General features: G+C 39.8%; 1 protein-coding gene across 2 annotated transcripts in view; it reads right to left on the reverse strand.

Annotated features, from left to right (window-relative positions):
- LOC122071278 (phosphoinositide phospholipase C 2-like) overlaps positions 1 to 6,809 on the reverse strand; it is an 8,206-nt gene extending 1,397 nt beyond the window's left edge. The window contains exons 1-8 of one of the 2 annotated variants that reach the window (XM_042635605.1): positions 6,284 to 6,809; positions 4,494 to 4,690; positions 3,521 to 3,656; positions 3,195 to 3,437; positions 2,867 to 3,093; positions 1,635 to 1,752; positions 531 to 683; positions 354 to 440 (exon numbers count right to left, since the gene is read on the reverse strand). In XM_042635605.1, the coding sequence (XP_042491539.1) occupies positions 354 to 440; positions 531 to 683; positions 1,635 to 1,752; positions 2,867 to 3,093; positions 3,195 to 3,437; positions 3,521 to 3,656; positions 4,494 to 4,690; positions 6,284 to 6,601 (1,479 nt within the window). In that variant the 5' untranslated portion in view covers positions 6,602 to 6,809. The remainder of the gene's footprint in view (positions 1 to 353; positions 441 to 530; positions 684 to 1,634; positions 1,753 to 2,866; positions 3,094 to 3,194; positions 3,438 to 3,520; positions 3,657 to 4,493; positions 4,691 to 6,283) is intronic. The other variant, XM_042635606.1, reaches the window with a different exon arrangement.
- Between the last annotated feature and the right edge of the window lie 4,616 nt (positions 6,810 to 11,425).

Consider the following 11,425-nt stretch of genomic DNA (forward strand, 5'->3'; position numbering starts at 1 on the left):
GGAGAAAGAGCAGGGTCAGAATGGGGGCCGCACAGGACAAGGAAGAAAACCCTAATCCTGTGTCATAGGACTCAGGGCCTAAAACTATACATAAATTAGGGTCGATAAACGGAATCAAGGGGATCACAATTAAAAAAAAAAAAAGGATTGGAGGGGTAACATTATAAGAAAATTACATTTCAAATGCTAGACTGGAGGTTATGATGAGAAAATAGAACAAACAAGCAACTGGGAAGAGTGCAGTGTTTAGTTGGAGTAATTAAATACAACTCGTTGAAATAAACAGACAAAAAAACCCACTTAGCAAAAGATCCAAGTTTCTAACCAGCACACCATTACATAATCTTACTTACCCTGGCATAAAAGTCTGGAGGGGAGTATACATCAAAATGAGTGTGATTAAAATCTAAATACCATCCATCCCCCATGTACACTTTCACCTGTTTAGCAACAATAACACTCAAAATCAGACCAGTTCAGAAGGAAAGAATAAGGAATTTGAGTCAAAAGCCCAATCAAGTTTGACTCACCTTCAAGGTTTTCTTAACCGGCAGCTTCGCTTTAGGATTGAAGACCTCCTTATTCGGACCAACTGTTAACAGACAATCGGGTTTTTTTACATAGCCGCAGCCTCCATTTGCTCTGAACATTCCATGCATCAGCCAGAGCGACCTGCCATATCCCTGTGAAGGAAAACCCCCCACATTGTTATTTAAGCATTTGAAAATTTATAACCAATCATTTCTCCAGGCCGAAGCCAATGGAAGATAAGGATGAAGAATAGACCAAGATTCTCTCATTTCAATCCAGGAGATTGTCTTCCATTTTGTTTTTTAGGTTGGGGACGTGATGAAATTATAAACCCAAGGGGCAAAGGGAAAAAGTAGCTGTTACTTGATATTGATGATTGTGTTCTACCACTAGGATTTTATGATGGGTCTTAGAAGTACTAACTGCAATAATAAATGAGTGAGAGCAATCTCACTGGCTTAGGGAGTTTCCTGGGTTGAGACACTTTATATTGACCACAAGGTTAATCAGCTAAAAAAATATTCTGCTTACCTATATTACCTGAATAAACAGATGGCATCACTTGGGAATCTTAAAATTTAAGTGCACATGCAGCTTCTATTCCATCATTATAGGTCTTGCAACATGGCATTACTGTATACAACAACTAGACCGCATATGATATCCAGTTGGATGTAGCCCAACCTCAATGACACTTCTGGAAACACCAAGCATGCATTCTAATTGTAATTGCAAAGTCTCATAATACCCAGATATTATAATTGTATAACTGATCATTGGCTGTCATGAATCTCGAGAAATAAGACATGATCGATCAGTGCCAAAAGAGATGATTTTTCGTAGAAATGCATAGTATTATAAATTAATCAGATTATGAGAAGAGACTGGAAGACCATAACAATGATAGACAGGAATTGCATTATGTAATACCACATGAAAATCCTTTTGCACATGTAGTTGTTCCAAATATATAACATAATCTCAGCAGACAAATCAAGAATGGAAGTTAGGAGTGTGCACACCAACATGTAATAACATAGCATGTCAAAATACCAATTGAAAAAAAAATCTAGTTCAGAAAGAGGGGGGGGGGGGAATCTAACCTGCATATTAAAAGCAACCATTTGAGCTCCATGCATCCATGCAATTAGTGGATTATAATTTGACGAATCAACACGTATACCCTTCGGGTATACTCTCAGCAAATTCTTCTGGGTGAACCTAGAACAGGCGAGTCATTGCTATGCTTAAGTTCCATAAACATTCAACAGTGAGTAATAAAACTGTAGTTATAGCAATTGAAACATGACTCGCATTAAAAATCTAAAAATAGAAAACCCAATCTTTAAAACTTGTAGGGATAGACCATAAGATGCATACAGCATAATAGCATGTCGCACATGCAAGGAGACAGTAATGTCCACCTGGAAGATTTCCAAATCCACAATTCCACATATTCATCATATCAGATGATTGTAATCATTGACAGATGTAAGCATTCTACAAGAAAAATCTAATGGACACAATAATGAGAAGCTACCCCCACCCCCGACCTGACAGAATTAGCCATTATGCTGCTGGTAGAACATTGGATATTTGAGATGGGCCACAAATTTACCATATCTGAATATTGTAATCATTGAAAGATGTAAGCATTCTAAAAGAATGTAATGGTGTAAAGAAATCTCAACCAACCAAAACTTGTGAAGAATAGGAAGCAAAACTGAGAGAGATGTCCAAACCCACAATAGTTTAGTTTACATGGTTATCGTGGTGCTCACCTTTATTTATAATCCAATAAGTAGAATCTTGGTAGGAAACCCACCAAAACTCAAACACCTAATTACAATCTAATAAGGAAACCAAAAACAACTCCAACTCAAGACTCAACTCATAACACGATGGGGACACTCCTGTATTGTGAACACTCTTTAACAGACGTACTAATGAGAAGTAACGTGAACACTCTTTAACAGATGTAATAATGAGAAGTAATTTGATCTACTGTTTAATTTGTGGGCCTTTTGGAATTACATGTTCTACCCCCTTGGACCTGCACACAACCAGCCATTATGCTGCTGGTAGAACATTGGATATTTACTAGGTGTCTCACAATATCCTTGGAAAGTTCCACAATTGGGGTGTGAAATGTTCAAAATACAAGTATGCAGTTTCATGATACACAGCCAAGAACATGAATATACACGCAAGACATAACTTAAAATTGGTCTTCCCTAGCAATCTCAGCTGCATGAGTTAAAAGGAAATTCCATGCAGGCATGAATATAAGCATGCACACAAGGTCTAACTGAAAATCAGTCATGCAAAAATTTACCTGACAATCTCAGTTCCATGAGTAATAATTGCATTTTCAAGTTCTTGTTCACTCAAGCTAAGACGTCTCACTTTATCTGGATCCACCCGTAGCCAGTCACTAAGTCCACCCTTCGCTTTCCCAGCATGAATGGCAATTAAACGCTTATACTCGGGTGCTCCAATCTGCTGTGTTTTGCGGTCTCCATCATCAATATCTTCTTCTTCTTCCTCATCTGTTTCATCTTTCTGCCAAATGGTAGGTAGATAATCAAGGAAACAAAGCCCACGGACTGAATCAATGTAAAAGTGAAAAAAAAAAAAAAAAAAAAATTCATTTGTCCACACACCTTATCAGAAGCTTCAACTGCATGCTCCAAGTCTAGAACTTCCTTTCCCCATGTCTCTTCATCGGCTGAATCCTTCTCCTTCTGTGATTCACTCTCTTTCTTACCAATCTTACCTTCAAGGTATTCTTTGGGTGGTTTAGTTGAAATAATGAGCTGTTTCATCAGTGATGCTGGTGAAGGGAATTGTTTTAAGCCTTCTGGCCCAGGGGTATACAGCAAATCTCCAAACGTTTGGATGACCATCTACAAAGGAATTTATTTGCATCCATATGATGGATATTGGAAACCAGAATGTGACCGTGATACACAGCTAAAGCAACATTTACCTCAGCTACTTTAGCCTGAAGATCGGGAGTAAGGTGATCTTCAAGAGTTATTACAACAGGATGTGACGATGCAGAAAAAGCATGCTCCTTGATAGACCTCAAGCATTTGATGAGTTCTACAGGGGTTGTCAGAGTCCTAGATATGTAAAACCAGTCACTTTAAATACAAACAAGGAGACAACAATAGAAAAGGCTTGAAAATGACAGATAAACAGGAATATTGCAGAAGATACAGAGATTGTCAAACTGCATATATATGAGATAAATCATGCAATAATTAGTAGGGACATGGAGAAATTTCTGCAACCATGGACCAATTTAATGTGTTATCCAACAAATTTTATGCTATACTGATTGACATATGCATTGCAACCCTTTCTAAATTCTGGATGACTTTGTATACTAATTGACACCATAATGTTGTATAGTATAGTCATACTTGAAGGCAGATAGACTTTAAAATAGCTTGGCCCAAAAGAGTAGCAGAAAAATAATTAAATGAGTGGGATGACCTAGGGATATTTCAAGATCTCTCAGACCATATGTATGGTCTATAAATTTGCGAAGTATTGCACGCTCTGGAATAATTTGAGAAATCCACTGTAATGGTTGATGATTCTTTTGAGATGTGCGTGTGCCTGTGTTCATTGGTTGTTTGGGAAGCTTTTCTTATTTTATATCTCAGTCTTCTGCTGGAGGCCCAACTACAAGGAAATTGGTATAAAAAATATTTGTGAAAACAATATCTTCACAAAAGAGGAATCTTTTTCTCATTATGAATGGCAATCTTACATGTCTTGTCTCAAATGCAGAAGATGTCAGCAGATAAAGGGAGAAAAAGTGGTCAAAGTGAAGAATGAAAGTGTCAAAAGAAGATATATCTGCTGAAATAGAAAGTAAAATCATCGCACAGAACTCAAAGCTTTGACTCAGACGAGTGGCTCATACAGATGGATTGGCCTGCATTCCATACCTTCCATGAAGAACATCAACACTATCTTTTGTGGAGTTTGGCCAAATATCCAGTTCGATTACTCTTACGCCTCTATGTAGTGCCTTTATAATAGGGACATCACTGCACTCACTGCTGAGCTGGTTCCCAGTTAAGTAGGAATTATGCCCTGTATATATAAAGTAATGAGATAGTGGAGCTGTCATATCATGGTGCACCTGGAAGAGAAGATGTAGTGTCAATCACAAAAAGGATAGAGGTCCCCCCACCCAATTGAAACCACTTCTTCAGACTAATAAATTCATTTAATGATATAAACAACAGGAGAAAATCTATTAACAGTATTACGGGAAATTTTTTTCCAAATTGCCCGCCGAGAAAGGAATGGGATTGTGCAGAAATGTGCAAAATTTCAGTGGCATCCAAAGAAATATATTTAATTGCATGGAATTACAAGACACTCAAATTCTTTTCCAACGGCATAGATGTTTAACCTACTATAAGTGTGATACTAAGTGTGTAGTTGATTACAATAACAATGAGTGCTTACACGTTGTAAGGAAAGAGCTGAGAATCGTTAGCGCAGGGCCAAAGAATGCATCCCAGCCCACGGTTTTTGGGTCATCGATCATGAGTCCCATGGCCTAAACTTTATCTGTGTGCCATTAGTCATTTATGAAAAATCTATTTGTTGAATATTCTTGCGATAATTAATATTTTGAAGAAGTCAGAATAGTGTAAGAAAAGATAAAATCTTTAGCTGATGGATTAAGCCTCTCAGACTGTGGATTTGATCAATATTCTTGAGATAATTAATACTTCGAAGAAGTCAGAGTAGTAGTGTAAGAAAGGGGAGTCAGACAAGCTCATATATATATGCATTGCAATTTCCTTCTGACACAGGCTTCACGAGAAAAGATAAAATCTTCGGCTGCTGGGTTTGGCCTCTGGGGTATGTGGATTTGTTCAAGGGATACTACACTTAATATAAGCTGTTACAGCATAATTTAACAAATTACCTTTTCATGTATATGTAACATTACGATGCTTCGGATTAAATAGAAATACAGAAACAGCATGTCCGATACTTTCGGGACTTAACAAATAGACAAACTCTGAAATTAAGATTCATGTTAAATAGAAATACAGAAACAGCATAACCAAAACTTTCAGTAGTTTAATAGAATAGGCAATCTATGAAATTAAGATTCAATTTACAAAATACAAAAATACATTAAAAACAAACATTCGAAAATAAGGATTGAATAACTTTGTTCATAAGACATTATTTGTAATACATGATGTGCATATGATTGGATAATGTAAAATGTGCATCAATACTCAATAGTACTCCAAACCAAACCAAACCAATATACCTTCTTCTTCTTTTTTTCTCTTAGTTTGGGGGGGGGGGGGAGGGGGGGGGGGAGGTTAATGAAAACTAATGTTCAAGCTTGAATGACTACAATTTCGGAAAATCCATAGTCCATGAGCTTTCAGGTATTTAATTTCTTACCCCAAAATAACAAGGACGGATCAAGTATAGAGAATGAACCATGAAGAACAAATAATTATCTAAAGGGACTTGGGAGGACAAATATATATTACAAATAGATGGTAAACAGAGTAATCATTCATCAACTGGAGCTAAAACAGAAAAAGAAAGGAGGGAAAATCAACCGTGAAATTACTCTACATCGGATCACAGATCTAATGGAAGCAGAAAAAATTGAAGATGTGATACCCACTTTAAACTAATCAAATAAACAAGTTAGATAAGGGAAAACAAACATATAGAGAGAGAGGAATACCCCACGGGAAGGCGAGAGAGGAGGATTAATATCTCCAAAGAGATATTTGAAGAAGGCTTCGAGATTGAGACCCTTGCGATGGAAGATATTGAGGTGCTTAAGATCTTTCAAGCTATCAATAATGGCCTGTGCTTCCTCCTTGGTGGCTTTATCTTCTCCTTGGATCTCTATCAGGAATCTATGCAGGTGATCAACGTTCATAGTACCGTTCTCAGAGTAGGTTTCGAAGAGAGACTTAATATCCTGCGGAGCTTCGGCTACTCTGAGCCTAAATCTCCGGCGGAAGCAGAAGCAAACCTTGTAAGTCTGCTTCGACATTTTTGTTAGATAACAAGAACAGAGAGAAAGAGAGGAATGGATCCTTGGAAGGAAATGCAGAAGACGCAGAGTGGAAATCTTTACTTTAGGAATTGGAAATGTAATATGTTTCTGGTTCCAGAAAGGAAGGAAAGAGATGAGTTAGGGATGGCAATGGTAGGGACTACCGACCTCTCTCTCTCTCTTCTTTCTCTCTCTAATATCTGTCTTTTTTATCGAGTATTGGCGTGGGGTAAAGATAAGCATCGGTTCCTCATGTAACTCGTAAGCTGTCCGTAATGAAACGTAAATACGTAATGGGGCCCACGATGAAGTTGGTGCTACCAAATTATATTAACTGTGGATGGAGATATGACCTAGGGGCATTATTCTCTTCTAAAAAAGAGGTAGAAAGTCACTCACAGACAAATACACTTGGCAGTTGTTGGTTGGGACAACACCCATCAGATTCTAAAGTGGGGAAAGGATACGTTATCTTTTTTTTTCTTTTGCTAAACGAAAAGGAAACGTTATCTCATTTGGAATAAAAAAAAAAAAAAAAGAGTTTACACGTGTGTCACGTGACCTTTTGCATGTTTGGAATGTGTTGGGGACTTGACTTGTAGGCGTACCCATCACATCAATCATTTATATTTTAGGGTGTGTTTGTTTATCAGATGTCTGGTTATAACTGGCCAAAAATTAGGTTTTTCTTAATTGACTTTGTCTTAAGAACACCTGGTGATTCGGCCGGTGAAACCTTAGGCAACATTTGATAATGTTTTGTTTCTGTTGTTTTTGCCATTTCTATTTCTAAAAACAGCAGAAATGGCCTAAAAAACGTTTGACAAAATAGTTCCGTTTTCTCTTGTTTTTAGAAATATAAATAAAATTTTATATCAATTTCTATTCCTAGAAACGCAATTGATGAAACAAGTATGACTTGTTTCGTCATTTCTAGAAACGACTTTGGTTCACCATAATTGTGAAAAACCCGATAAAAATCTCTCAAACCCAAAACGTCGATTGAAGGAAAAAGCCATGGAAGCCGGAGAGAACTTCTCGATCTCCACCGGTGAAATCCCTCAAACCCAAAACAAGAATGCTTATGTTTTTGTTTATCTAGATAGATGATCAGCTTGAATCATGCAAGTTTCAGGAAATTGATTCGATTTAAGGGAAAAGTAGACGGAAAATGCAAGAATGGTACTGTTCTTTGACTGCCTTGTCGATGAATCTAGCAATGGTAACCTTTTTGATCTTCTTCTTCCCATAAAACCCTTTTGCAAAAGCTTCGACGAAGCTGGAGAGAACATCTCGATCTCCGCTGGTGATCTCCGCCGGTGAAATCCCTCAAACCCAAAACACATTGCTTATGTTTTTGTTTATCTAGATGGATGATCAGCTTGAATCATGCAAGTTTCAGGAAATTGATTCGATTTGAGGGAAAAGCAAACGGAAAATGCAAGAATGGTATTGTTCTTTGACTGCCTTATTGATGAATCTAGCAATGGTAACCTTTTGATCTTCTTCACAGAAAACCCTTTTGCAAAAGCTTTGACAAAGCTGGAGAGAACGTCTCGATCTCCGTTGGTGATCTCCGCTGGTGAAATCCCTCAAACCCAAAACATGTTGCTTATGTTTTTGTTTATCTAGATGGATGATCAGCTTGAATCATGCAAGTTTTAGGAATTGATTCGATCTGAGGGAAAAGCAGACGGAAAATGCAAGAATGGTATTGTTCTTCGACTACCTTGTCGATGAATCCGGCAATGGTAACCTTTTGATCTTCTTCTTCCCAGAAAACCCTTTTGCAAAAGCTTCGATGATCTGCTGCTGGGAATCTAGAATCATCTCGGCCCGCTTTATATCCATGTCCACCTGCATTCTCTTGATCTCTCTAGCCACCTCGATCTTCCATCTACTCCATCTTCATGATCGCTGACTGGAGAATGACGAAGAGATATTTTCCATATTGTCTAAAAAAATAAAAAAATAAAAAATCTATAAGAAACGTTTCAAGAAACAAGGTTTATCAAACACCCAAAATTCCGTTTCTGGGAACAGAAACGAAAATTTCTGTTTCTGCCATTTCTTGAAACAAAAATGACAGAAACATTATCAAACAGGCCCCTAGTCTGAGTGAATCTTGTTTTTCTTATGGGTAGAACCCTACGCTTAAATAAAATTGACATTAAAAATACCTAATATGGGAGCAATTAGGTTTTTCACATTTAGCTGGTTTTTTTTCCTTTTCTTATTTTTAAATACTAATAAAGAACCTTGAAAGACAACGTAACCTTTGCACCCAAACACAAGATGGAGAAATAATCACCTTGCTCCCATAAAAGGTATAAATATCAATGTTGTTAATGTTTTTGTGTGCACTCCATTGGTCTTTGTATTGGAGCAAAAGCCACGCTACCTTTTCCGGAACTCTCACCCTTTTTAAATATGATAAGTGTTGCGGTAAAATTTGACCAACCGATCCTCCTTATAGCTCCCGATGCTTCGGTCGACCTGCACAGAAGAGAAGACAGAGGAGAGCCAGGCTGGCCCGACGGGGGACTCTCCGATGCCTAAGTTAGATCTTCCCACAACAGATACTCAAGGGAATTTTCAGTCGAAAGAAGTGATCGATCCCCTTCAATGGAGGCTTACCTTGGTATTTATAGGCCACTGATGGAATGGAGAAAGGGGGAATTCCATGGAGAGTCCTACTGGGTGTGGAGTCCTAAAGAGGGACAACTCTCTGATGCTGGGAATATTTCAGATCCTAGGGTATACCAAGAGAATATTCCCCTCTTATCTCGGAATATCCAACGTGGGAGGAGTGGATACCTCTGATGACGTGTAGTAGATAGAGTCCTGTCCTTGTGATCAGGGATTACGTTCCTTAAATGTAGGAGTGGATGAGAGCACGTTTCTGGGAACCTTGCTTTTTTACATCAGGCCGAGGTGGCAGCATAGCCAAATGAGGGTCGAGGTGACAGCTCAGGCTGATGGAGGGCTAAGGTGATAGCTCGGGCTAATGAAGGGCCAAGGTGGCAGCACCGCCAGATGAGATGTCTAGCTGACAGCTTGGGCTGATGGAGGGCCGAGGTGGTAGCACGGCCATATGAGATGCCGAGGTGACAGCTCAAGCTGATGAAGGGTTAGGGTAGCAATGCAGCATTCGTTAGTTCGCTCCTTGGCCACGCCATGGTTAGGGAGAAATGCCATCATCACTAGCCTCCCGCTCTAGCAGTTCGGTTCGGACAGCTTGAGCATTTAATAAGGTTGAATTTTTTTATCGTGCGTCGTTCGCTCAACATGAAACACGTTGGTTCTGCCACGTGTCTCGAAGCCATAAATTCACCTCGGGCAGGTGAAGAGACTACTTGGGTTCACCGTTGATCTCAGCCAAATCCAGACATCCGTTCTCCACCACCTTTTCCTATAAGTAGGATACGTTTTTTTTTTTAGAAGCCTTGTCACTTGAGTCTTTGAGCAGCCCGGTGTTGTGAACAGCGTTCCCCTTCTTGCTCCTCCTTATCAGCTCGTCCTTTCCAAGCTCGTCTTGTGACAAGTAAGTAAGATCACATTGTGGTTGTGACTCACTGACTCACTGGTTAGTCCTGGTGATCCCTGTATGGCGTTCGCACGTGACCTGAACTCATCGAACCAGACACCCTTGACGATCATGAGGCCTGGGGAAGAACACCCAGTGTAATACCCCGCTTCTTAAACCCGGTCTGATTTCGCGGTTGAACCGGTTTAACCATGCAGGAACCGAGCCAGAGGAAATTAGAGCGGGTTCCTTATGGGCTATGATGGCACGGGTGACCTTAAACACCGGCTGGCCCGACAAGTTCGAGCCAGTGCCAGAAGAGACGGGAGTGCCCAAACCGTGTACGTGCACCTACCATAAGGCTATGTATGGATAAAACAGGTATTATATCCGTATTTTAAGGTATATACGTATGCTACATCGTATGCCTGGTCAAAATCTCGAGCTTTGGCCCTCAGGTGGGTAGGATAGGTGGGTGCACCCACCTGAGTGACCCATCCAAGTGCACTATTCACTTAATTAGGAATGGTATATAAGGCTTTATGATTTTCTTTTCTTTCCATTTATTACCCTCGTACGTTGGTGAGAAAAGTAAAGAGGAGAGAGAAAAGAAAGGGAAGAAGAAAGGAAGAGAAGGAAGAGGAAGAAAAGGGGGATTTCAGCGGCGCCGAAGCTCGGTCTTCCCATTCCGATGCCGGGAGAGTGATCTTCAACTCTAGATCTACAGTTGGAGGTAAGAAAAGTTGGGTTTTGTGAACATTCACCATATCCAAGCTTTAAACCCTTGATTCGAGTATGGTTTCTTGAGATCTTGTAAATCCCGTTTGAAATGATGAATCTAAGGTTTAATAGATGATTTATGTGTTGATCGTGAAGGATTTGAAGAGATATTGACAAGGTGGAAAGAACATTGTGGGTTTGAAGCGATTTGAAGGGTTTGAAGTCGTTCTTGAGAAAAGAAGGTAAGATGGTTTTCCCTCACTTGAATCTAACCTAGATCTAGGTTAGAACCATCCTATAGGACCTTGAAGGTGTGAAGAATGGGTGGGGAAAAGCCCCATTTGATTCCCTAAAGAATGGAGAAAAGGGGGAAGAAACAGTGTCTTTTCCGCCAAGACCGGTGGGTACAACCGGTGGGCTCCTACCCGCCTGTGGGTACCCACCTGAGAAGGCAAGGGGGCCTTCGGGCCCAACCGGCGGGTACCACCAACGGGTACAACCGGCGGGTACCTACCCGTCGGTCCTAGCAAGGGGTCCCTAGCCCAACCGGCGGGTACAACCGGTGGGTACTACCG

This window comes from Macadamia integrifolia, unplaced genomic scaffold (assembly GCF_013358625.1).
Source record: "Macadamia integrifolia cultivar HAES 741 unplaced genomic scaffold, SCU_Mint_v3 scaffold_19A, whole genome shotgun sequence".
In the NCBI taxonomy this organism is placed as follows: domain Eukaryota; kingdom Viridiplantae; phylum Streptophyta; class Magnoliopsida; order Proteales; family Proteaceae; genus Macadamia; species Macadamia integrifolia.